The sequence below is a fragment of the Diceros bicornis genome, chromosome 18, assembly GCF_020826845.1.
Source record: "Diceros bicornis minor isolate mBicDic1 chromosome 18, mDicBic1.mat.cur, whole genome shotgun sequence".
In the NCBI taxonomy this organism is placed as follows: Eukaryota; Metazoa; Chordata; class Mammalia; order Perissodactyla; family Rhinocerotidae; genus Diceros; species Diceros bicornis.
The window spans coordinates 13,525,665-13,552,824 of record NC_080757.1 but is presented as its reverse complement, the minus strand read 5'-3'; the positions used below and the strand labels follow the sequence as shown (position 1 = coordinate 13,552,824).

Genomic DNA, 27,160 nt, shown 5'->3' with positions numbered 1-27,160 from the left:
GCCAGGATACTGTAGTTCTAATCAAGTTTAATCAAAGGGGAGCGGAGATGTGCTCATGTGACCACCTTACCGCAGCATCAACGTTCGCAGGCGAGTCTCCATTAGGGTCTGCGAGCATAGAAATGACACTAATCATGATGGTTTCCACGGTGTGAATAGGGAGCCAACGTTCCTCTGGCTTTTCATAACCATATTTATCTTCTCCAGGCTCATGAAGAATAGAAATGCATACATCACCATTTTTATCAACTGCAAAATTAGAAAATAAGAATTCTGTTTAAAATATTTAAAATAATTTGGTTATACATAAATATCTATTATAGACGTGGCCTTGATTCCCACAGTACTTGTATAAAACACCAACTATAAACAGAAGTTAATTCCCCAAATGGAACCTGTTAACCTTTTAGGAAGACAACAGATTTTACCAAATAGGATCCATCTATCTGACAAACCCAATAGGAATGTAAGCTATCTTTTTCATTTGTGCAAAACTTCAAGATACCTAGGCGTGTAGATGGTGCCTAGCATTTACATGTAGTAAACACAATGGAGTGAGTAAATGGCAACAATTGAAGCTGTTCTTCATTTGTAGAAAGTATGTGGTCCAAATACCAGAACTGAGTTTCTATGTAATGATTTCCTAGTTTTCCCACTAACTTATTAATTTAAATTGGTGATAGTCAAAGGTCCAGAGACTTTCCTATGGAAAAAATTGAGAAGTAACATCATAATGTACTTTTTATTTTTATTTTATTTTTTTTTGGTGAGGAAGATCAGCCCTGTGCTAATATCTGCCAATCCTCCTCTTTTTTTGCTGAGGAAAACTGGCCCTGGGCTAACATCCGTGCCCATCTTCCTCCACTTTATATGGGACGCCGCCACAGCATGGCTTGCCAAGCGGTGCATCGGTGCGTGCCCGGGATCCAAACCAGCAAACCCCGGGCTGCCACAGCACAGCGCGCACACTTAACCACTTGTGCCACCAGGCTGGTCCCCATAATGTACTTTTTAAATCACACAAAGGCATAATTATATTCTCAAGGAAAGGAGGATACTCAAATTCACAAAAGGAACATGGCATATTGCCAGTTTAAAATTCATCAATGTAAATAACATGAATGAAATGAAATGGAGGCCCTTTTTCTATAAAATTACTTTAAAATCCAAGCCACAAAGTAATTGATTTAAAAAAAAAAAAAAAAAAAGTGGGGGCCACCCAGTGGCATAGCGGTTAAGTTTGCGCACTCCACTTCGGCAGCCTGGGGTTCACAGGTTCAGATCCCGGGTGCGGACTGACGCACTGCTTGCCAAGCCATGCTGTGGCAACGACCCGTGTAAAGTAGGGGAGGATGGGCACTGATACTAGCCCAGGGCCAATCTTCCTCAGCAAAAAATGAGGAGGACTGGCAATAGATGTTAGCTCAGGGCCAGTCTTTCTCAGCAAAAAGAGGAGGATTGGCATGGATGTTAGCTCAGGGCTGATCTTCCTCACAAAAAAAAAAAAAAAAAAATGTTTGTATAGAATTCTATCAGAGAGAATCAATTTAAGATCTGTTTTCCTTATAACCTAACATCTTTAAATTTTTAACCTTGTCTCAGTTCATTTTATACATACAGTTTAATTTTTTAGAATAAAAGGTTTTCAGGCTTTATACCTATTATCAAATTACTTTTAAAATGTATATTCCACTGGCAATATACGAGATGACAGTTTCATTGTCTCTTCACTCAGAATTAAGATTTTTCTTTATTGATAATTTTTCAATTTCATAGGTAAAATCTAGTTTAATTAGCATTTCTAAATGCTTTTGGGGGTGAAATTTTTCCATGTGTAGAAATTATAGGGCCAGCGCCGGTTCGGATCCCGGGTGCGCACTGACGCACTGCTTGGGCAAGCCATGCTGTGGCGGCGTCCCATGTAAAGTAGAGGAAGATGGGCACGGATGTTAGCCCAGGGCAAGTGTTTCTCAGTAGAAAAAGAGGAGGATTGGCAGATGTTAGCACAGGGCTGATCTCCTCACAAAAAAAAAAAAAAAAAAATACATATTTCCTCTGTTGTCAAATGTCTGTTCATATCCTTTACCCATCTATGTATTCAGTGTTTAGTTTTTTATTGCCAAATTGCTTCTTAATTTTTCCCTGTTACTTTTTCCTTTAATTTCAATGCCCCAATAACATTCTTTGTAGCTGGCCTTATTACCTGATACAAGATCCATTTAAGAATCCTATACTGCAATTAGTTGCCGTTGCTCTTTCCTGTTTTTAGTCTTTCAATATTTATTACTTTTGAAACTAGAAAATTCTTGTCCCTAACAACTAGCAGATAACTGATATTCACTACTATTTTTTTTAAAAATCACTTGAAACTTTTTATTCTATTTAGAGTTTTAATTCATTTTGCTGTTTGGTGTGAAGAAAATTTCTAAATCAATTTTCCCATAAATAGCTAGCCAACAGTCTCAGCATCAATTACTGAAAAGAAAATACATCTCTTCTTCCATCTTAAAACTAAACTACCTGAACCATGCATACCCTTCAAGCTATGTCCTTTCTCTTGAAGTTATGCATCTAAAATTATGAAAATCTGATTTACCTTCATCTCTATTTACTCCCTACTTGGGTACTCTTTCTCTTTCACCTTACTGTAAACTGGCTTCTGTTCCACATCAAAATGCTATGACTGTTCTCACAAAGTGGTCTGGAGAACATAATCTCCTGGGCACTTTTGAAGTCAACCCTTCTGGGCCAAGACAACTGATATTGTTGAGAACACCTTCCTGGCCACATTTTCCTCCCTTGGCTTCTGTGATACACTATTTTTAAGCCATTCTCTCAGTCACTTTCCAGTTTTCCTTTTCCTTGGTCATACTTTTGACGTCATCCTGATCTCCAACATTAATCATTTTTTCCCTGGGTAAATTACCTCATTCATTATATCACAACGTTACCCAACATCTTTTTTTCCTCCAGCTTTATTGAGATATAAATGACATACAAGATTGTGTAAATTTAAGGTGTACTATGTGATGATTTGATATACATTGTCTATCATCTTGATGCCAGTAACTTCCAAGGCCCTAAGCTCACTGCTGAGCCTTAGACTAGTTTTATCTAATTATCTAACTAGATATGGCAAGTGTACCTCAAGAAAAACAAGTCCAAAACTGAATACACTAAGCCACACAAAACTAATCTTTACCCTATAATTTTTATAAGTTTTATTGAGATATAATTCACGTATTTGAAGTGCAAAATTTAATGGTTTCTAGTATGTTTACAGAGTTGCAGAACCATCACCACAATCAATTTTAGAATATATTCATTACTCCAGGAAGAAACACCGTACCCATTAACAATCACTCCCCTTTTCCCCCCAATTCTCACCCAAGCCCTAGGCAACCAATAACCTATTTTCTATCTCTACAGATGTGCCTATTCTGGACATTTCACATAAATGGAATCATATATTATGTGGTTTTTAGTAACTGGCTTCATTCACTTAGCATAATGTTTTCAAGGCTCATCCATGTTGTAGCATGTATCAGTACTTCATTCCATTATATGGATATACTACATTTTCTTTTTCTGCTCATCAACTGATAGCTATTTGGGTTGTTTCCACTTTTTGGCTATTATGAATAAAGTTGTTATGAACATTCATGTACAGGTATTTTGTGGACATATGTTTTCAATTTTCTTAGTTATATATCTAGAAGTGTAATTGCTAGGTTATAAGGTAACTATGTTTAACCTTTTGAAGAACTGGCAGACTGTTTTCCAAAGTGGCTGCACCATTTTACATTCTTGCCAGTAGCGCGAGGGTTCTAATTTCTCTATGTCCTCGCCAACACTTGTTTATTATCTGTCTTTTTGATTATAATCATCCTAGTGGGTATAAAGTGGTATCTCACTGTGGTTTTGATTCTATAATTATTTTGTAAATGGTCTGTCAATTCTAAATTCTTACCTCTCCATTACCAGCCACATTTGGTAGTCAACAAGTGAGAATAACTAAATTTTCCTTCCTGCCACTGCTCTTAGCTAAGCTTTCATTCTCTCTTACCGAAACCACTGATATAATCCTGTATCTATCTCCTGGCTATCAGTCTGGCTTCCTCGTCCAATCCTTCCTCCATGAGTGTATTCTTTCTAAAAGGAAATATAGTCAAGATGAACCTAGTATATAGTTTTAAAACTCATTAAATGAGTCCCCACGGCCTAAAGAACAAAGTTCAAGCCAGGCATTTACATATCCAAAATTCTGTTCAAGAATCATATTCTCTTAAGAATCATTCTCTCACTCCCTCTTCTATGCTACCAAACACCTTTATAGCCACATCATTGTCATCTCTCAGTTTCACCATTAAATTTATGTGTCTATCTTTCCCTTATATAGACCATGATATCCTTAAAGAAAGAGCCCATAAATCATTAATCATCTTTCTATCTCCGGTGCCTAGCAGATACTCAAACGCTTGCTTTTCTTCTCATTCTTATTTCAGAATGACTTTTCATTCCTTCTTAACTCTTTCTGTACTTGCCATCCCTGCCCCATCACCTCCTCAGCTATCCTTTCTTCACAAATTATCCCATCTCTCAAATCAAGTCTTAATTATTTCACTCTGTAATGCCTTCTCCCTTATAGCCCACAAAATGAAAAGTCTCTTCAACTTAAAAACAACAACAAAAACAAAAAAATCCACTCATTTCATCATTTGTCCTCTTAAACTACCTAGGCCATTGCTATCCTTCCTCTTAACAGAAGAGAAGTCCGATGTATTGCTTACATATATGCTCTCATTTAATTCTCACAGACAGACAAACTAAGGCCCAAAGAGGCTTTGCCTAGAGTTACACAGCTAATTTGTAGTGGAGCCAACATTCAGAAGCTTTGTTACATCTTCTTCAGAAATAGGTGCAAAAAGATTGCCTATTACAAATCAAATAATTCAAGTGAAGGTAGGAGAAACTGCCAAAAGCCTAGGAGAGATGAGAGAAATGTCAAAGCAACAAGAGGCAGACATCATCAATTCATGCATCCATACACCCTGTATGACTATCGTTAATGCATTCTACCACAAATAAATTATTTGAGATATTTTTCTCCCCCCTTACTGGTACTAAAAATAACTGTGTGTTTTGTGATCAATGCTATCTTAGATGCAATGAAATATGGTGACTCCCTTGGTTCCCAATAGTTTCCCATTTGCCAGTTCTAGTCTCTCATAAGACCCATCTGTTCTTCAAGCCATTGAAATCCTTATAATGAAACTTTCATTTGTTCATTCATCCATTACTCTCTCATTAATTTTTGCTTCAACTCACATATAAGGGTTTCTCTTCCTTGCAACCAAAAGAGTCTTGACTATGAGAAGCAGAATGCAGATTAGTGTAGTAGTCTAAGAAAACTCTGATTACAAGATACCGATAGTCAAAAAACTTAGAGAAGAAATCCTTGCAAGCTCTATCATACAAAACAAGGCCAAAAGTTCAGGGAGACTGAGTATAAACACAGCTTATCTAGCCTAACCTTTGGCTTACAAAGTGGATTTTAAACGGTAGCACGTCTTTGGGTAAAAAAGTCAATGTCACCATTTCATGCACAGCTGTACTGGATGCTTTCCAAAGGTTAAAACATACAGTATTTTTATCTCATTTGACCCTATCAGTCAACTTGTGACATAGGTAGGACATTCCTTTTTTAAAGCTAAGACTATAGATAAAAAAGTTGAGTTGCCCATGGTCTAACAGCTAAGATGAGAAAATATAAAAAAAAATCCAAGTTTAATTACTTCTATGCTCTTTGTAACAGCCAACGATTCACCTAATACCTTGGAAATTATCTCCTCCATTATAAGAGCTCTATTAATGCTGAATATCACCCACCAACCTTGCCTCTAATTTGGAACGTCAAGAGTCTCAAAAAGAGATGAAAACTAAGTAAATCAAAAATTATTTTTTTCATATGATCTCTGTTCTCCTTTTCTTCTAAAGAATCTAATACAAGGCTATGTGCCTAATGAACACTACGAACTTAGTACAAAAATTCCAAAGCAATTTCATTAAGAACTACATCTTTCTTATTGACCTTGAAAACCTCAGTGACAGGCTATCATATTTGCAAATGTAAAAGTAAAACTAGATAAACTTACCATTTGGGTGCCAAATTTCTGTAATGAATTTCATTTTAGGAGGCCGGAGGGGATAATCTTTTGGGAAAGTGAGATGAGCCTTAAAAACACCACCTTCACTGGAAAAAAAACAAAAACAAGTTCTTGCCTATAAATTCCTGCTTGTAAGTAGACAATTAAAACCAACATAAAACAAGGATGCTAGTGCTAACACTATAAATGAAGTGAATGAATAACCTGGATTTCAAGAAGACAGTTTACTTACTCGAATACCCAGTTTAATAAACTGTCATACCTACCACCCTATTAAACTCTCAAAACACTAATAAAATGAAAGAAATAGCTTAAAAAAGGGATCCAGATCAGATCACATTATTGCTGTGCTACAAACCTTTCTATCACTTCCCATTGTACTTACAACAAAATTCAGAAGGTTTAACACTGCCTATAGGGGTCAAGCTGCCAATTTCTCTATATTGATCTCAAACTATCACTCTTCTCCTATTCCAGCCAGTCTTCTTTCCATTCTTCACACACATCAAGCTCTTTCTCATCTCAGAGCTTATGCACATTTTGTTGTTCCCTGTCTGGGAACAAATATGCTGACCTTCTATTCATCCATCCATTTATTCACCTCATTATTTAATAAATATTGACTCAGCCGTTACCTGTCAGACACTAGGAGTACAGCAGTGAACAAAGTATCAAGTCTCTCAATGAATTTATATTCTAGTGACTTTCCAAAGTAGTGTGGTGCAACAGAACCTTCTGCACATTGGAGATGTTCTATATTCAAGCTGTCCAATATGGTAGCCACTAGCCACTTGAAACATGGCTAGTGCAACTGAGAAGCTGAATTTTTAATTTTACTTAATTTTAATTTGAACAGCCACATGTAGCTAGTGACTGCTGTATTAGATAATGCAGTTCCAGAGCAATGCAATTTACTGAGGAACTAGTCTTGAAGAATTATCAAAACAATACAATGAGTTGTATATGTTAACAACGAAAACCAATGAGATCAAGTAAGCTTCATGGGACAAAAGTGACTAAGTTCCTGCCTTGTGTTCTTTTCCTCTGTTTGAAATACCTTTTTCCCCTTGTCATCATTCAGAACTCAAGCTTAAATGTTACCTCTTAAGAAAGATTTTACATGACTACCCAATCTTAACTAGCCACTGTGTCCCTCTATCATATTGACCTCTTTTCACTTTTTTATTGCAACAGCAAAACGCACAACTGATTCTTTTATTGTTTGAGGTATGCTCCATTGGAGCAGGGTCATATGATTGTGTTTCAGATCAGTGGGAAATGGAATTCCCAGCTCATTAAATGGTTTTCATTCATTGAACAAATATACACTGATTATCTACTGATGCGATACAACAGAGAACAAGACATAGAGATCATTGGTTTCATGGCACTTAACCCTTCTAGTGGCAGAGGAAAATATCAAGAACAATATCAATAATAAGTATTGGAATGATATGAGCAATATATCATTAAATTTGAAAAAACAAGTACTTATAGAATAAGCTCATTTGTGTTTAAGAAGAAAAAGTGGGAGTATGTTTATATAAAATAGAAAAATGTCTGGAAACATGACACTAATACATAACAATCGTTAACTCTGGAGTGCAGGATTATGGGATCTTTTACATTCTGCTTTGCACATTTCGATATAGCTTGAATTTTTAATCACAAGCAAGTTTATTAATTTTTATTGCCCTTTTCTGATAATAAAAGAAAGATGGAGGGGAGTTAAAAAAGAGAGGTAGATCATTAATATCAAATACTTCTGAATAATTAAGAAAGGCCACTGGACTCCAAGTATAAAAAGTAACTTTGATAATACAATTTTAGTAAAAGCAATAGGAAAAAGACCGCAAAGGATTAAAGAAAGAATGGAGTGGTAAAGTACAAGCATAATGAATAGGACAATTTGAGAAGTTTAACAGTTAAACAAGATGGTAACTAGATGGGGAAACAGTGCAAATGAAAGGCTTTAAAAGAGGAGAAAAAAACTAATTTGTTTGCACGGAGATGAGAAGGTGCTGGCAGAAAGATGAGAACAGCTGAGAAATTAGAAGAAAGAAAATAGGGTAGTAATGGGCCTAACCAAGAAAAACAAGGAACATCTTTTCCTTTTGCACAGGAAGAAAAATGGTTTGAATGTAGTACAGGTATCCAGGGGTAGAAAGGAAGAAAAATGACCAATTTTATGCCTGCCTTATAGCCATAATTTTCATAATTTTTAAGATTATCTATTGAAGGGGAAAAAACATGATGACTTGAGGGAAATGGAGACTGGAATAGCTGTCGAGAAGAGCGCATTACACTGATAAGAGATAGGTCTATCTTCTCAGCCTATGTTATCCCAACTGTGTAAGTTAGTGCCAAAATTGGCCTTAGGACATTTTAATAATATGGACTGTTTTTTCAAACTGGGGCTGCAAAACCAATTGAGTGAGTCACTAACCAGTCTGGGTTGTTGTTTTTTTTTTTTTTTTTTGGTGAGGAAGATTGGCCCTGAGCTAACATCTATTGCCAATCTTCCTCTTTTTGCTTGAGGAAGATGGTCCGGAGCTAACATCTGTGCCAATCTTCCTCTACTCTGTATATGGGATGCTGTCATAGGAGTAGCTTGATGAGCGGTGTGTAGGTCTGCACCAGGGATTCAAACCTATGAATCCCAGGCCGCCGAAGTAGAGCATGCTAACTTAACCACTACGCCACGGGGCCAGCCGCCACCAGTCATCTTCTTAAACAAATAAGAACAGAATAGAAAACATTGGAATTTTATTTACACTTATCACAAGTAGTTTGTTTCAGTCATATAACCTACATATGTTTCTATTCACTAAAATGTACACAGATAAGTACACACTGGGTCATGATGTAAAATATTTCTGATTAGGAGTTATAGTAAAAAAAAAAAAATTTGAAAGCCACAAATACAGAAAACAACCAAGAATCTATATAAAAGGACATCAGAACAGCTGTCACAAAACCCATACACTTTATTTCACTGGTAAGGCTATTCATCGATATTAAGTTAGCTCTCCTAGGTCCCTTAATTCTGATTGATTAGATCCACTTAAAAACTTTATATTAGCTGATTGGAATCTCTATCATAAAAATTTGCCTTAGTCTCAAATTATTTTCAACCTTTAAAATTTCAATCAAATTTAATTAATAGGACTATCCTAAAAAGTTTAAAACACATAACTTTCACTCTGTCTGCAATGCCCTCACCCATTCTGAACCAATCATGCTATTCCTTACAGCTTTTCTCCTATAGGTGGACGCCTTAACATCTCTTTCACCTGTGGAAATCCTACCTGTTTTTTAATTTTTTTTATTTTATTTTTTTAAAGTTTTCTTTTTTTTTTTTTATAATTTTATTTATTTATTTTTTCCCCCAAAGCCCCAGTAGATAGTTGTATGTCATAGCTGCACATCCTTCTAGTTGCTGTATGTGGGACGTGGCCTCAGCATGGCCAGAGAAGCGGTGCGTCGGTGTGCGCCCGGGATCTGAACCCGGGCCGCCAGCAGCGGAGCGCGCGCACTTAACCGCTAAGCCACAGGGCCGGCCCCTACCTGTTTTTTTAAAAGCCTAGATTAGCAGTCCCAATTTGTGGGTGCAAACTTCTAGTGAACAGCCAAGTTAGCAAAGAGGAACTCAAAAACCCACAGGGTACAAAACATTGTAGACTAAACATTAACATGTCACATATTCACTACTTTTCACTAAATTCACTAAATATACAAAGATGCTACTGCAATGAGCAATATGAAAGTTTATTAAAAAAATGATCAGTGAATTAAAAATATCTTCCTTTCCACTATATGTTCTCTTCATCACAGATACTAATAGTACAATTACTAGCACAACGTTAAAAAGAGAACCAAGAGGTTGACCCGGTGGTGCAGTGGTTAAGTTCGTGCCTGCTGCTTCGGTGGCCGAGGGTTCACCCATTCAGATCCTGGGCGCAGACCTACTCACCGCTCATCAGGCCATACTGAGGTGGTATCCCACACAGAAGAAATAGAAGGACCTACAAGTAGGATATACAACTATGTACCGGGGGCTTTGGGGAGAGAAAAAAACAGGAAGATTGGCAACAGATGTTAGCTCAGGGCCACTCTTCCTCAAAAAAAAAAAAAAAAAAAAGAGGACCAAGAGTTTCACATACGAAAAGGTTGAGAAACCTAGGCCTAGTTCAAGTTTTTTTCACGAGGCCTCCCTGTTTTTGTATTAAATTATAAAAATCTTACAAGGATCAGATCCCACCATTCTGCATTGTCAGATCCTATCATTCTACCACATTTGCTTTATTTAAATGATACACTGTATGCTGCTGTCCGAAATTTTGCTCAACATAGTTCTTTTATATATATTCCTTTCAATACCTGTCTCTTATTCATTCCTTTTATCTGCCATATTACACTTATGTTTGATTGCTTCCAATTTTTTTGCTATTACAAGCAACACAACACTGAACGTTCTGAACACTTCCTAGGCATAGGGTTTTTACCCTAGAAATGAAACTACTAAGACGAAGTTTAAGCAATTGTTCAATGTCACACAGCTAATAAAAGTGGTAGAGTCAGGGAGCTAAACAAAGATAGCCCCCAAAGCCCATGTTCTTGAGCACTAAATGATAAAGGACATGGCACTGCCACTGATCAATCGATTTCTAAGCAATGCAGGCACTAGGCTTACTCCCTCCAAAATTTCATTACAGAATATATGACTTGGACATCTAAGTCTTAAACAGAAATGTAAAAGAATTTTGTTACTGTAAAAGAATATTAATCAGAGTTTGGTTAGCCAACTCTTCATTTTTTTTTTTGTTTGTGAGGAGGATCAGCCCTGAGCTAACATCTGCCAATCCTCCTCTTTTTGCTGAGGAAGACTGGCCCTGGGCTAACATCCATGCCCATCGTCCTCCACTTTATATGGGACGCCGCCACAGCATGGCTTGCCAAGCGGTATGTCGGTGCAGCCTGGGATCCGAACCGGCGAACCCCGGGCCGCCGCAGTGGAGCACGTGCACCCAACCGCTTGTGCCACCAGGTCGGCCCCTCAACTCTTCATTTTTTATATCCACTCAAGGTAAGGCAATACTACAAAATACATATATAGTCATGCATCACTTAACAACAGGTATACGTTCTAAGAAATGTGTCGTTAGGCGATTTCGTCATTGTGCGAACACCACAGAGTGTACTAACACAAACCTAGATGGTATAGCCTACTACACACCTACGCTATATGGTACTAATCTTATGAAACCACCGCCATATATGTAGTCCGACGTTATCGAAATGTCATTATGCAGTGCATGACTGTAATCTTAAGATTCTCCCAATTTTTCACACCATTGCCAGTCGTGAAAACAAAATAAAGCCGTTCTTGAACAGACCACTAGTAATGAAAGAAAAAGAGAATAAGAGATAAAAGAAGGTGTACATTTACCATTCGCTAATATGTACAAATTTATAGAATTTATAATTACACAGTGATATCTAGGTCTCCTAAACTTTCTTTAAAAACCTACTGCCACTCCTGCATGAAATTTTTTTTTTTGTGGATATGAGTGGCTATCCACACTACTTGATAATCAATAGTCTGAAAATAACCAGGTAGATCACACCAGTTTCAGAATGTCTTTCATAAAAAGACAGCCTCAAGAATCTATTCTTGGGGCCGGCCTGGTAGCGCAAGTGGTTAAGTGCGTGCGCTCTGCAGCGGCTGCCTGGGATTCAGCGGTTCAGATCCCAGGTGCGCACCGACGCACCGCTTGTCGAGCCATGCTGTGGCGGCGTCCCATACAAAGTAGAGGAAGATGGGCATAGGTGTTAGCTCAGGGCCAGTCTTCTTCAGAAAAAAGAGGAGGATTGGCATCAGATGTTAGCTCAGGGCTGATCTTCCTCACACACACACACACACACACACAAAAGAATCTCTTCTTAACAGCACTAAAAAGATTAATTAATGGACAAAGCAGTAAGAAAAATTTAATACTGTGTGAAGATAAATATAGTGGCTAAATTAATACTCATGGCAACTATCATTCTCAAATAAAGTAATGCTTGAATATACCATTACTGATTACATAGATTGTAAAGAGTGTGAAGTGTGCTCTAATGACTAAATGAAGGCTAAAGATGCCACCATGAAATATCACACCAGCTTTTCAAGAATTTCAGTACAGTACTAATTCTTTCTATTAATACATAAATGATCTAATTACATAAACCTAAATAAATTAATCACTTGGGTTTGGGTACTATCTAAGCTCACATTAACTTACTTTCAATGCCCCCGCACCGCCCCACCCCATTACCAGCCTCTGTTTCTCTTCATAGACAGTTAGTTATTTAGACTTAAGGTCTATGTAGTCACTCCCTTAGCACTCTTTAAACAACTGCAAGATGGCCTCTACCCTCTTCACTCCACTGAAAGAACCACAAGAACACCAGTAATTTCCTTACTGTTAAATCTACAAACCCTATTAAATACTTGATTCTCGGTAGCATTTTGGAAAGCTTACTTCTATACAACTTTTCCTCTCCTTATACCTTCCCGACTAACCACCTCTTCCTTTCTCAGGGCCCTGCCCTGGCACATGTGCTCTCTCTCCATCCCCTGAGCAAAGGCTGATTTCCCTACTTAAGGCAGCCATGGTCAGCCCTCAATTTCCAGTCCAGTTTTTACACTACAGACAAAAATTTTTTAAATAATATTGTTAAAAATATATTTTTGTTGCACCAATAAACTAAACTGAAGGAAAATAAAATTCATAATCCCAAAATTATGATACTTAGTAATTTGATGCACATTCTAAAATATAAACCTAACTGGTAACTCCTGATATAAAATTCCTCAATGGCTGTGCTTTTTCCTCAGGACAAAAGATAAATCCAAACTCTTTAACAGTGTTTTATAAACTTCGACTAACTCTCAACTCCCTATCCAACTTCACTTCTTGAAATTCTTTATACTAACTTTACTCAGTTGCCATACCTTGTTCCATCCCTTATTTTCCAAGCCCTATGTATACATAGTTTTCCCTATGAAATGCTTACTCCCTAGCTTCCCTTCCATTTACCCCCACCTCTCACCGACATTGCCAGAATGCCTGTCTAGTCAATTCTTACCGTAGCTGTTGACAGCCCAAAATCTCTTTCATCCCAGAATAATTTATCTAAACCAACTGTGGCAATCTCATTCATCTTGCCAGTTACTGAGTAAGGAATGAGCAAGTGACTCAATTCCAACAAATGAGACAAGAGGCAGAGTCTGTTGGACAGCTTCCAGAAGAAAAAGGTTTCTAGTTTCTACATTGCATAAGAAATACATAAAACACAAGAAGAAACTACCTTCTCCTCTTCCTTTAGGTGATATTCTGAAATGCTCAAAACTGCTGTACATATTTTGCTACCACTGTCAAGACAACAAATTTCCTTATTTTCTAAGCCATTTAAAGTCAGATTTCTGTTGCTTGTAGCCAAAAGCCTACTAACTAACACAGCTACTAACTCTTCAGTTCCCACTTTAGACATCTCTTCCTCTGGGAAAAATTCCCTGACACATTCAAAACTTGCCATGCTCCCAATGAGTTCTCATAATACCACATGCCCACCTCTATCATGGCTGTCCTCAAAGTGAATTAAATGACTATGCAATGATCTGTTTTGCCAAGTGAAGTGTAAACTCTTTAGGAGCAGTGACTATTAGCTAATTCAAGGTCATGTTCCCAGCATCTAGCTTAAGAATGCTCAAAAAACAGTTGAGACCTACATGAATGAGTAGTGTAAATGCCACTGTAATGCTATATTTTTATTTTTGCAATCATCCTAAGTAGGAAGTTGCCAAAAGGGATGGCCTAGACTCAATAAATCTTAAATCTCTTTTTTGAGGGCTTTAAAAACAATTTTATAACTTCCAGCACATGAATTTTAGAAAAGGTTGTTAATAAAAAGGAATCATATCCAGGTAATTTTGGATGATTATTATAATGTCTGTCAGTTGCATTAAGGCTTCACTACTCACAGGATGTTCAAAGTACATGTGGCACTGAGGTTAAACTAGAGCCCAGGTGCCGCCAATGCTCTCATCAGGAAGGGACAGTATGGAAGTGGCTGCCAGTTGTCTCATCACCAAGTCCACACTCCAGAGGAGATGCCACAAATACTTCTGCTATCCACCTCTCAGATCAACAGCCAGCACTTTTTAAATGTATACTGAAGGCCAGAACAAGGTTTTCACTGGTGGAAAGAACGGCCTGTTTTGTTTGGTTTTTTTGAGGAAGATCGGCCCTGTGCTAACATCTGTTGCCAATCTTCCACCCTTTTTCCTCCCAAAGCCCCAATAGATAGTTGTATGTCATAGCTGTACATCCTTCTAGTTGCTGTATGTGGGACACCGCTTCAGCATGGCTTGATGAGCTGTGTGTAGGTCTGCGCCCAGGATCTGAACTGGCGAACCCCAGGCCACCGTAGTAGAACGCAGGAACTTCACAGCTATGCCACCAGGCTGGCCCCCTAAAAATGGCCTGTTAATTAATTAGTATGAGTATTAAAAAATGCTTCTCTTTGGTGAAGCTGAAGGTACATTATATATATATGGACCAGTTAACAATATTTAGAGATACTTGCCACCTGTGCATGAAAAATGTAAGAATTCTGTGAGGTCCTTACAGATGGAGCTCAAGCCTGGATGTCTAACCAATCCTCTATATAGACACCAGTTTAGAAGAATTTCTCTCATTATCTCATATCAACTGTAAGAGTAAAAAGATTCTGTCACTGGAATGTCGCCATGACTCCCCTGAGTAAACCTTCATGCAACGTGTTTTGATTGAAAAACCTAGAAGAATAAACCTGAACTTCATCAGGCTCATAAATCAGGTTGTATGTACGGTTTTGTGTGCAAAATTTGATAAGAAACTTGCTTTCAAATAATATTAAGGTCGTGGGGGAATACCTCTAGGATGATTTTCAATGGCTACTGTTATCCACCAAACTAACATCGTGGAATGACCAAACTTGAGTTATTTTAGTTTGTGACAATTACCAACACGAACATACCACTGGGAAATATATCAGCAAAAATTTCGATTGGCAAGAGTCGTGACAAAATATAAATCACCTTTTCAGACTATAGAGAACCCAAAAATCCATAATACAGCTCAACTTTGTATGCCATATACCAGTTTGCTCTGGTATAGAAGTAGCTCTGAACTTTCTCTTCCATCAGGTGTTTTATGGGAGGGAAAGGAGTTACCATCTTAGAACACCTAAAACTACTTGACCCTCACAAAAAAAAAAGTTTGCTGTATCCAAACTCTTGCCTGTTTAGTACCATCAAGGACCACAGTTGAGTGAGGAAGTGCAGTCTCCAGGAAACTCACATCTAGATCTGTCCCTGCTGTCCCTCAGTTGTGTGGCTTTGAGAAGATCGTTGCCTTTTTTCCAATACTTTAACTTCTATAAAAAGTATGGAACTTGAACCAGTCACTAGCATCAGGTAGTCACGATCCATTTTATAGAACATTAAATATTCATAAGTTTGTCTGGAAACACTCAGAGCAGAAAATAAGAATGTGGTCTTTGAATCTAGAAATGTATTACATAAAATATTTAAGAAATTCCATCTCTCTTTTCCTACTGCTCTTTGATACCACTACATTCTATCTTTACATCAGTTAATAGTGATTAATTAAACGTGATTAACTGTAACAATCACTTTTATAACAGGGAAAAGATGACCAATAGTTCATTTTAGGGTGAGAACACCTTGATTCTGATCAATATTCTGTGGGGACCCAATTAGAGAATCACTAAAATTGATGATCTTGACAGTTCTTTCCAGCCTGCTTAAGACACTGATATGTACACTATGCTCTGTATGAAAATCTCCCAGATACAATACTATGCTTTAATTAAACTGATAAAGTGTTAAGAATGGTAAAACCTTATCTTTAAAATTATAATGTTCCCTTTGGGGTCAAGACAGAGTAAGCACAAGGAAAGGCAGTAGGGAGAAACTTTTCAATAAATAATTTTCTTCTCCCTCCATTCTGCCAAAACTAATCCAATTTCTGGGATACAAGTGAAAAATATATTTATGTATAACCTTGCCTAAAAGATGCTTTTCTGTAATAAATTTATTCCAGGTATCAAGAATATCTAAATTTCTGAAACTATTACATATTTAAGAAAGCAACAAGTTTTAGACACTAGAGTTTCAAGCAGAACACAAAAATCCTAGACGTGATCATTCAGTACAAACGATACTAAACACAGCCATTCACCTGCTCTTTAAAAAATAATTTCACTTCAGTTTGCCAAAATAGTTTACATTTCAATTAATTAAAAGAGCTCCACTTTGGGGCCGGCCCGGTGGCGCAAGCGGTTAAGTGCGCGCGCTCCGCTGCGGCGGCCCGGGGTTCGCTGGTTCGGATCCTGGGCGCGCACCGACGCACTGCTTGGCAAGCCATGCTGTGGCGGCGTCCCATATAAAGTGGAGGAAGATGGGCACGGATGTTAGCCCAGGGCCGTCTTCCTCAGCAAAAAAAAGAGGAGGACTGGCGGATGTTAGCACAGGGCTGATCTCACAAAAAAAAAAAAAAAAAAAAAGAGCTCCACTTTGATATCCGTTCCAATATACTTACTAAAGTGTATCTGGAGGACCAATAATAAGGACTTCCCATCGGTAGAGATCATTATCATCTATTAAACCTGCCGAAAAGCCTTCCACTGGATTTTTGTTGAGTTCTGTGGAAAAAGAAAAATTTGATCAAAACTTTTAAGCACATAATTTTCACCCAACAAATAAATTACAGAACTTGAATACACATGTTATAAATTCTAAACTATTGGGCCGGCCCCGTGGCTTGGCGGTTGAGTGCGCGCGCTCCGCTGCTGGCGGCCCAGGTTCGGATCCCGGGCGTGCACCGACGCACCGCTTCTCCGGCCATGCTGAGGCCGCGTCCCACATACAGCAACTAGAGGGATGTGCAACTATGACGTACAACTATCTACTGGGGCTTTGGGGGGGAAAATAAATAACTAAATAAAATTAAAAAATAAATAAATAAATAAATTCTAAACTATTAAATGGATATACCTGAATCCATTAGCAAAATGCTACCTGATGGCCAAAACAATTTCTACAACACAAGGAAGCAATGGGTAAAGCAAACTATCCAGATCTTACGCTACCTTGGTTTCCAGCTTGGTTTTTACCATTGTAGGTTGCCCTGTAGTAGTATAAGGAGCTTGTTAAAATGCAGATATTCAAGCCCATCCCCCCGAGATTCTGGTTCAGAGGGAAATCAGACCAGTACTTCTGGTCATTCTTATCTCCTTTAGGGTACACTTGCAGAAACAATGGAGTACCTAATACCTTTTCATTGGAATTTGCTGAGCTTAACCAACCTTCGTTTACACTAATATCTGTATATCTATTTGACAAGTCCTCTATAATCTTTGGGATACACATCTACGGTTGGTGTTCATGTGTGGCCCATGAGACTCAGCACACCGAGAGGAGAGGCTCCATCTGTCCTGCCTGTGTGCGTTGATCTCTCTGCTGGCCAGATTCCAGAACACAGGAATGACTTAAGAACAACAGCTGGACTCTACAGGAACGGCAGTAGCATCATGAGATTTTTCTCTTCCAGGGAGAGTGCTGTGATATGCATGATGGAGGCTGGGGACAAGAACAGAGGCAAAGGGCTAGTGAGGTTGGGGGACAGAGGCCCAAGAGGGGACCTCAGAGGAGCAGGTGAGAAGGAGTACAAGGTCTGAACGGTTTCTGGAGACACAGGGCTTAAGAAAGTAATGACCTATTGATAGTGGGCATCATGTAAAAAATTTTTTAAATAGCTTTAATGAAGTATGAGTGACATTCAGTGAACTGCACATATTTAAATTATATAATTTGATACATACTGATATATGTATACACCTGTGAAGCCATTGCCACAATCATGATAGTGAAAAACACACACACACACATATATATATATATGAATCGCCAACAGGGAGCTCAAATGGGGAGCACTAATTGGTTCAAACTGAGAAGTGGGGACAAAGCACGCGCAAGAAAGGAGCAGTCAGAAACGACTTGCTATGGGCCGGCCCCGTGGCTTAGCGGTTAAGTGCGCGCGCTCCGCTGCTGGCGGCCCGGGTTCGGATCCCGGGTGGGTGCACACCAACGCACTGCTTGTCCGGCCATGCTGAGGCCGCGTCCCACATACAGCAACTAGAAGGATGTGCAACTATGACATACAACTATCTATTGGGGCTTTGGGGGGAAAAAAATTAAAAAAAAAAAGAAAAAAAAAAAAGAAACGACTTGCTAGGACTTTGAACAGGTTTGTAATTCTCATATAATTCCTGCCATCATCCTCAAAGAGCTCAGTCTAATGATAAAAGTGTAATACAACTCAGAGTGCTGTAAAAGACTGAACAAAGTGTGTTAGTAACTGAGAAGATATTAATTTTTTAAAGAATCAGAGGTGGTGTCATTTCAACAACTAGGATTTAACACCCTAAAACGCCAGTGAAACACAGAAAGAGCCAAAAGTGCAAGTTTATTTATATTTAAACATGAATGGCTTCTTTTCTCAAAATTTGAGGGGAGATTTTTTTAAGTCTAATATTTCTGTCTAACAGGCCAAGTAGACTTTTACAAATACTTTTAAATCAGCACTGTATTTCAAAACACAAGGAACGCATTTTTACTTTTAAATAGCTATTCTAAGATATAAAAAAAAGATACTGAGAATGCAAAGACATTAAGGTACGAATTGCATTTTAATCTTGTTGTTTTGTTTATGCATGTAAATATTTACTGAGTGCCAACTACGTTGCAGACATACTAGAAAAGAGCTGAAAGTTCCACTTTTACTGTTAATTGAGGGATAGGGTAGAGCACAGACAACTGCAATATGAGCAGTTATTTTCTACACTGAGTTATCTCATTTCCAACCTTTTTCTAAATGAACACTAATTTTTTTTTTTTTTTGAGGAAGATCAGCCCTGAACTAACATCTATTGCCAATCCTCCTCCTTTTTTTCCCTTTTTCTCCCCAAGGAGCCCATAGATAGCTGTATGTCATAGTTGCACATCCTTCTAGTTGCTCTATGTGGGACGCCGCCTCAGCATGGCCAGACAAGCGGCGCATCGCTGTGCACCCGGGATCCGAACCCGGGCCACCAGTAGCGGAGCGTGCGCACTTAACCACTAAGCCATGGGGCCGGGCCCCTAAATGAACACTATTATATTACTCAGATCATGTTCTTCAACACTGTATACGAGAGTCTTACGGAAGATTCTATAATTTACCCAGAAATCACCTAGTTGTTGCATTTTCCATCAGAAGTCCAGTGGAGTTTCATAAATGTAGTTAGGAAGGCTGTGAAATTAGCACGTGTGGTCAAAATTACCCTTGAAAACTTCCTTACACTTCCCATAAAGTACAACCTTGCTTCTCACTTTTGTCAATACACCATAAGTTCTTAAAATCGCTTGCACATTCTTTCCATGCTTTCCTTCTACAGGATTGATTGTGTCCAACGCTTGCTTCATGTAACTAACGCAAAAGCAATGTTGAGGGAATGTCCAACATCTCACTATTGTCATGGCTTTTGCCCCTAGCATGGATCTTCATAGGTCTAGAAATCCACAGGTATTTAACAGGTTTAATCTACCTGTGGTGGCAGATGATTACCATACCTTCATGAATGCTTCCTTCAAAGTCCAGTTCAAGCACCATCTTCCTCCATGAGGCCTTCCCTAAATAATTTACCAAATAATCTTCTTTTGACTTCTGCTAAATTCCTATTAATTATACTTTTAGTCTGTACTATATCACCTGGCACTTGACTATCATCTCCTGATTCCCACAGAAATAAACAGGCAATTACAATGTATAGTAAATGCTCCAACATTAGTACAGCAATTTGGAGGAGCACAAAAGAAGGGCACATTATAATCATGAAGAGACAGAAAAGGTTTCTAAAAAGAGAGGAGACGTCTGAAATAAGACAAAAGATTTGGGTGGGAGAGGTGCAAGGTTTAGACAGAGGAGCATATACAAAAAGTTGAAATACAGAGATGAGTATATGGCTAGAACCAAAGCGGGGCGGCATGCAGTTGAAACTAGACAGAATGTCAGAAGCTGGACAGCAAAGAGCCTTTGTAAGCCATGTAAGTTTGGACTTCATCCAGAGGGCAATGATGAGCCTTTGAAGGGCTTGTGTTTTGTTTTGTTTTGTTTTTAAAACAATGAGATGACCTCATGAGATTTACATTTTTAAAAACCAATCTTGCAGTGTGTGAGAGATGACATAGAATAAGGCCATGGGGATGACAAAGAAACCAAAAAGGAAGCTATTAAAGTAATCCTGAAAAGTGTACCCTTAGTATATGGTAGTGAAAATAATGATGGAAAACAGGAATATTTAGGAGACAGAATCAATCAACCAAAAGCTTGGTGATGTGGGGGTTAAAATAATAAGTCAAAAAATGACACACAATTCCTCAAAAAGCAAAATATACAGTACCATATAACTCAGCAATTCCACTCCTACGTATATACCCAAAAGAAATGAAAACATCTGTCCACATAGGAAGTTGTACACAAATGTTTATGTAGCAGCATGACTCACAATAGTCAAAAGGTGGAAACAACCCAAATGTCCATCAACGAATGAACGGATAAATTATGGTATATACATACAATGGAATATTATTCAGCCATAAAAAGGAATGAAATACTGATATATGCTACAACTAAGATGAACCTCAAAAACATCAAGCTAAGTGAAAGAAATCAGACATGTATGGTCACATACTGTACGACTCCTTTTATATGATATATCCAGGAAAGGCAAATCCAGAGACAGAAAGTGGAAAAGAGATTACCAATGGATAGGGGAAGGGGGAAATGGGGTATGATTACTTAATGGGTATGGGGGTGTTTTACGGGGTGATCACAAAGTTTTGAAACTAAAGATTCAAATGATGTGGTTGCACAACACTGTGAATACACTAAATACCACTGAACCGTACACTTTAAAAAGGCTTGTTGTTCCGCATACTCAAGTCGACTCCGACTCCTGGAGCCCTATGGATGAATGATATCCACAACGTCCCGTCCTCAAGAGCCCTATTCAGCTTCTGTAGACTCACGCCTATGGCTTTCTTTATGGAGTCAATCCATCCTCATATTTGGTCTTCCCTTTTTCCTGCTGCCTTCTATTTTTCCCAGCGTTATCGTCTTTTCCAAAGAATCCTGCCTTCTCATGATGTGCCCAAAGTGGGACAGTCTCAATTTTATCATTTTTGCCTCCAATGACAGCTCAGGCTTAATTTGCTCTAGGATCCAGTTGTTTGTCTTTCTGGCAGTCCAGGGTATCCGTAGAGCTCTCCTCCAACATCATATTTCAAATGAATCAAGTTTTCCCCCATCAACCTTCTTCACCGCCCAGCTTTCACACCTGTATATATAATAACTGGGAATACAAGGGTGTGGATAATCTTGGCCTTAGTCTCTAATGACACTTCCTTATACTTGATGATCTTTCCTAATTCTTTCATTCTATGTTATTTGAATTTTACCTCAATTTTTTAAAATGACAAACAGGTTTCTGTGCAGAGCAACTGGATAAGAGTCTATTTATTCTCCGAAATGGGAAATACAAGAAGATGTGCTGATTTGAGGGGTGAGGGGAAGAAATGATGATACATTTAGTTTTAAATGCCTAACAGGCATAAATACATTGTTTTAAAAGGAAATCTGAGCTAAAGATAGAGACTTGGGGGTTATCAGAATATTGTTGATAACTGAAGTCTTAAGATGGATGGCATCATCCAAGGATGAGCCTAAGTGTAAACTATAGAGGATCTAACTGAATTAACTCTAGCGAATACCAATATTTGGGGAATAAAAATAGAAGAGGCTACAAAAGTGACCAAGAAGGGTAAGACAGAGAAGTAAGAAGAAAACCAGGGGGGGCCGGCCCGGTGGCACAAGCGGTTAAGTGCACGCGTTCCACTGCGGCGGCCCGGGGTTCACCGGTTCGGATCCCGGGCACGCACCGACACAGCTTGGCAAGCCATGCTGTGGCGGCGTCCCATATAAAGTGGAGGAAGATGGTCACGGATGTTAGCCCAGGGCCAGTTTTCCTCAGGAAAAAAAGAGGAGTATTGGCAGATGTTAGCATAGGGCTGATCTCACCAAAAAAAAAAAAAAAAAAAAGCAAAAACAAAAACCAGCAAAAAGCTATATCAAAGAAGCCAAAGGAGACACATTTCAAGGAGAAAGTTGCCAACAATGATAAATACACACTGCTCAGGAAAGAGGAGGTCAAAATTTCAGTCCACTTGGTTCAGTAAAAAGAAAGCCAAGGCTGCTCCAGGCATAAGTAGTTTCAGTGTAAAGGTAAGGCAGAGGCCATGCAGGCAACACTGAGCTGACAAAAAGAAGGTGAGGTAGAAAAATATGAGTGGAAACTTTTTCTAGAAGTTTGTGGATGAAAAAGTGTAGTAGCCATAGGTAGATAAAATTCAAATAGGTTTTTTCATAGGAAAGACCAAAGAAAGATGTTTAAACATTCTATCTGCATTTAAATGTTGACAGGGATACCTCACACTACAATCAAATCCAGATGGATTACAGATATAAACAAACAACAAAACATAACTAAAAGATGGACCGGCCCCGTGGCTTAGCGGTTAAGTGCTCAAGCTCTGCTGCTGTCGGCCCGGGGTTCAGATCCCGGGCACACACCAACGCACCACCGCTTCTCGGGCCATGCTGAGGCCACGTCCCACATGCAGCAACTAGAAGGATGTGCAACTATGACATACAACTATCTACTGGGGCTTTGGGGGAAAAAATAAAAATAAAATAAAATAAATAAAAAAAATAACTTAACTAAAAGAAAATACAGGGCTGGCCCCGTGGCTTAGCGGTTAAGTGTGCGCGCTCCACCGCTGGCGGCCCAGGTTCGGATCCTGGGCGTGCACCGATGCACCGCTTGTCCAGCCATGTTGAGGTCGTGTCCCACATACAGCAACTAGAAGGATGTGCAGCTATAACATACAACTATCTACTGGGGCTTTGGGGGAAAAAAATAAAATAAATAAAATTAAAAAAAAAAAAAGAAAATACAGAATTTTTTTTTTACATAACATTGGTTGAAGGTGGCCTTAGGCAGGACACAAAATTCAACAGTCAGGTTATACTACACAAAATATTTTAAATCTAGTACAGCAATAAAGTTTAAATACAAATGAGAGACTGGGAGAGAATATTTGCAACATAATAATTAAAGTCTAACATCCTTAATACAAAGAGAGTTCCTGTAAATCAAAAGAAAGGGGAAAGATGCAAAGGGTACAAATACAATGGAGGGCTAAGGGGGTGGGAATAGCTAACAAACACAAAAATCTAGCCTGCTTAAGACAAATATTTAAACCAAGAAGTGCCCAGGTTTGGGTTTTTACTTATATTCCTAAGGTATTACAGAGAAGTTCTGAAGGTGACAAAGATGAAGATACAACTTTTCTGAATGCTACCTAGACACAATTGGAGTTGGAAAGAGCTAGAAAGAGCTCTCTTTCCCACAAATCATGAATGCTAAAACAAAATTTTAAAGTTCTATAGCAGGCAAAACTAATCAATAATATTCAAAATCAGGACAACAGTTATCTTTTTTTCTTTTTCTTTTGAAGGGGAAGTGACAGTAGTATCTAGGAGGAAACATGAAACAGACTTCTGGGATGCTGGTAATGGCGTGCTATATATAATATTTATGCACTTTTCTGGATGTATGTTATACTTTGATTTTTAAAACTCAGTATATCCTGGAGTGTCATATGATTGTTCGATGATTGTGCATGCTATGAATCTGGAAACCACAGTGGGCCAGAGTGGTCTACCACCCATGAGTAAAAAGGAAACCAAGGACAAGGAAATGTCCTTGAGAATAATGATTTGGATAGGTATAAGTAATGGAAAATAATGCATGAGCAGACTTGCTATGATAGAGTCATTATTCAAGAATAAGACTAAAAGAAAATGAGGAGATCATACGAAAAGTAAAACTCTACAGTCCTGAATTTGAATTGGAAGTATCAGTATGAATTCATGATATAGTTTTAAAAATTCTGAGCTCTGTCTACTTCAGGTCTAGAAAAAATGACCAACCCCGTAGCAATGAGAATCCCTAGTGCCCAGAATATGGTCTCCAAATATAATTTACCACTGAAAGGGACCAGGGCTCTTCAGAGAAATGGCTGATTCCAGGTGTAGGGCAGAAAATGTTCTAGGTTCATCTCATATATACCAGATACAAAGGAAGCTATCAAATACACTGTGGTCTTGTTAAAAGGATTCAGCCAACTCGAAGAGGCTCCTACTGGCCAAATATGGGACAATTTGAGTATCAACAGTTAACAACACAAAGTTTATAAACAGTGATATTAAAAACAATAATAAAAACTACTAATCACCATTACAGGATGCTAGTCAACCATTTTGTTATTTTGAAAACCAATTAAAAAAAGCAAAAGAACCAAAATTTAGTCTTCCTTTTCTTCCCAAACTGTATTGCCAAGTAATCTAATAGTAACTACTATTTGATCAAATGAGGTATCTCTCTATATAAACAGTCCACTTGAAAAGTGAAAAATAATTGAAACATTGCCATTTTGCCCTTTTAATCTAGGCATTTTAAAAAGAAAGAAAACCAGACATTCTGTGTCTTCTAATAAACAAACCAACACTTATGACGTGATGTCACCTGACTCACAAACCTGAACCTGTTCAAGCCCCAATTGTATAATTAACAACTGATAGAAAACACAGACAGAGAAACACATTCAAGGACATCCCTGGGTCACAATTAGCAAAATCTACCCTGCGGGGAATTCTAAAGGGCAAGGCCCGGAATCTTCAATAAATACATCGCAAGGGGAACAAAAAAGAGGACTGAATACAAACTTTAAAAAAATTTATGACACAAGTGAAAATCTGAAGGCTGACTAGATATTAGATAATATTAACATTTTAATATAATATTAATAATATTAAATTATTGTTATTTTTTTTACGTGTGGTAATAGTAATGTGTTGGCTTTTTACCCCCATTTTTTAAATATTTAGAGATACTGAAATATTTACAGACAAATGATGATGTTTGGGATGTGTTCTAAAATCATAAGGGATACGAGTAGAGACAGATAAAAACAAGATTGGGGGGCCAGCCGGGTGGCGCAAGCAGTTAAGTGTGCGCACTCCGCTGCGGCGGCCCAGGATTCTCGGGTTCGGATCCCGGGCGCGCACCGACGCACCGCTTGGCAAGCCATGCTGTAGCGGTGTCCCATATAAAGTGGAGGAAGATGAGCACAGATGCTAGCCCAGGGCCAGTCTTCCTCAGCCAAAAAAGAGGAAGATTGGCAGATGTTAGCACAGGGCTGATCTTCCTCACAAAAAAAAAACAAAAAACAAGATTGGTCGTGACCTAATAACTGTTGAGAGGCTAGGTGAGCACAAAGAGATTCATTATATCAATTAGCCTACTTTGCTATTATTCTATGTTTAAAATTTTTCTCAATAAAAGTTTTTTAAAAAAATGCTAAAAAAGCAGTTTAATGTAGTCTAAAATAATGTTTTACAATATTTTGTCAATCACGTGAAAATAAAACTTCACTGAGCTGCAGCAAACAATACGAGGCCTCAGGATAACAACGTTCAAAGACTCAACTATATGACATTTTATACATGACTATTAAGGAAATAAGCTACTTTAACTGTAAATATACTTTGCCAAGACTAAGTCTAATGCCTGCAAAGCCAAATACAAACTGATATTTATAGCCTAGCACTGATTTTCCTTTGTATCATGGTGGTTGTGGTCTCCTACTCCGGGGAATGTGCATTCCTGTCAAGTTTATTTATACAACACACAGCTGGCTGTAAGGGGCATTTTTGTAAAGGGATTATTTTTACACTGGCTTGATTTTGAACTTTTGAAATCACAAATAGACCCTTTACCCAGACACTATCCAATTACTTCTCCTAAATATTGAAATGGTTTGTCAAAATAATTTTGACCTTATTATCCAAGGAATAAATTGCCATTATTACTTTAAAACATATAAATTGCCACAAACCAAATCACCAAAATTAACTGGGAAAACATTCGTTTCCTTCAAGCTTCCATTAATTAATCAATATTGAAAAAAGTAATGTATCAGCAACAACTGCAAAGGTTTATTTATATTTCCTTTACAGATTTTAAAATGCATCAATTTAATCATCTTTACAGATTTCTGGTAAACTTTAAAAGTCTGCTTAAAATTAGAATTTTTTTCTTTATACTATGCCATAGGCTAGAGCTGGGGCTATCCGATTTCCTAATCTAAAACATTTTCAACCCAGATGATTTTTTTTACCATGCTTCAAAAACATAAGGAATATGGAGCAGAGAAGCATAAGAGGTCAGAGACCATATTTTGCAAAGATTTTGCCAATATGGTTCTGAAAGGATTTGCTTGGCAGAATACTGGACCACGTTCCTAAAATAACACCCAAGGAGGTTCGGCTACCTGCAATATTTCACCTTACTAACACCCTCTTCAAATACTTATCTAAGGGTTCTTCAACACTAAGTCCTAAATATGTTGTTGCCTGTGCTTAAACACAGTAGCATCATCACACATCTCTGCCAAGATTTGCTACAGCAGGAATTCCTCACAGTACAGAAATTGTTATGCTTTGACCCTATAGTCTATAGTTCATATAAACTTCAACCTACTTTGTGGTCTCATCTATTTTTCAGAAATAAATTTGGGCTGGCCCCGTGGCTTAGCGGCTAAGTGCGCGCACTCCGCTGCTGGCGGCCCGGGTTCGGATCCCGGGCGAGCACGACGCACCGCTTCTCCGGCCATGCTGAGGCCGCGTCCCACATACAGCAACTAGAATGGATGTGCATCT

General features: G+C 38.3%; 1 protein-coding gene across 1 annotated transcript in view; it reads right to left on the bottom strand.

Annotated features, from left to right (window-relative positions):
* Window positions 1-27,160, bottom strand: part of UBE2G1 (ubiquitin conjugating enzyme E2 G1) — a 107,303-nt gene that overhangs the window by 19,732 nt on the left and 60,411 nt on the right. Inside the window, exons 2-4 of the mRNA XM_058560028.1 lie at window positions 16,820-16,922; window positions 6,156-6,253; window positions 71-249 (exon numbers count right to left, since the gene is read on the bottom strand). Coding sequence (XP_058416011.1) covers window positions 71-249; window positions 6,156-6,253; window positions 16,820-16,922 — 380 coding nt within the window. The remainder of the gene's footprint in view (window positions 1-70; window positions 250-6,155; window positions 6,254-16,819; window positions 16,923-27,160) is intronic.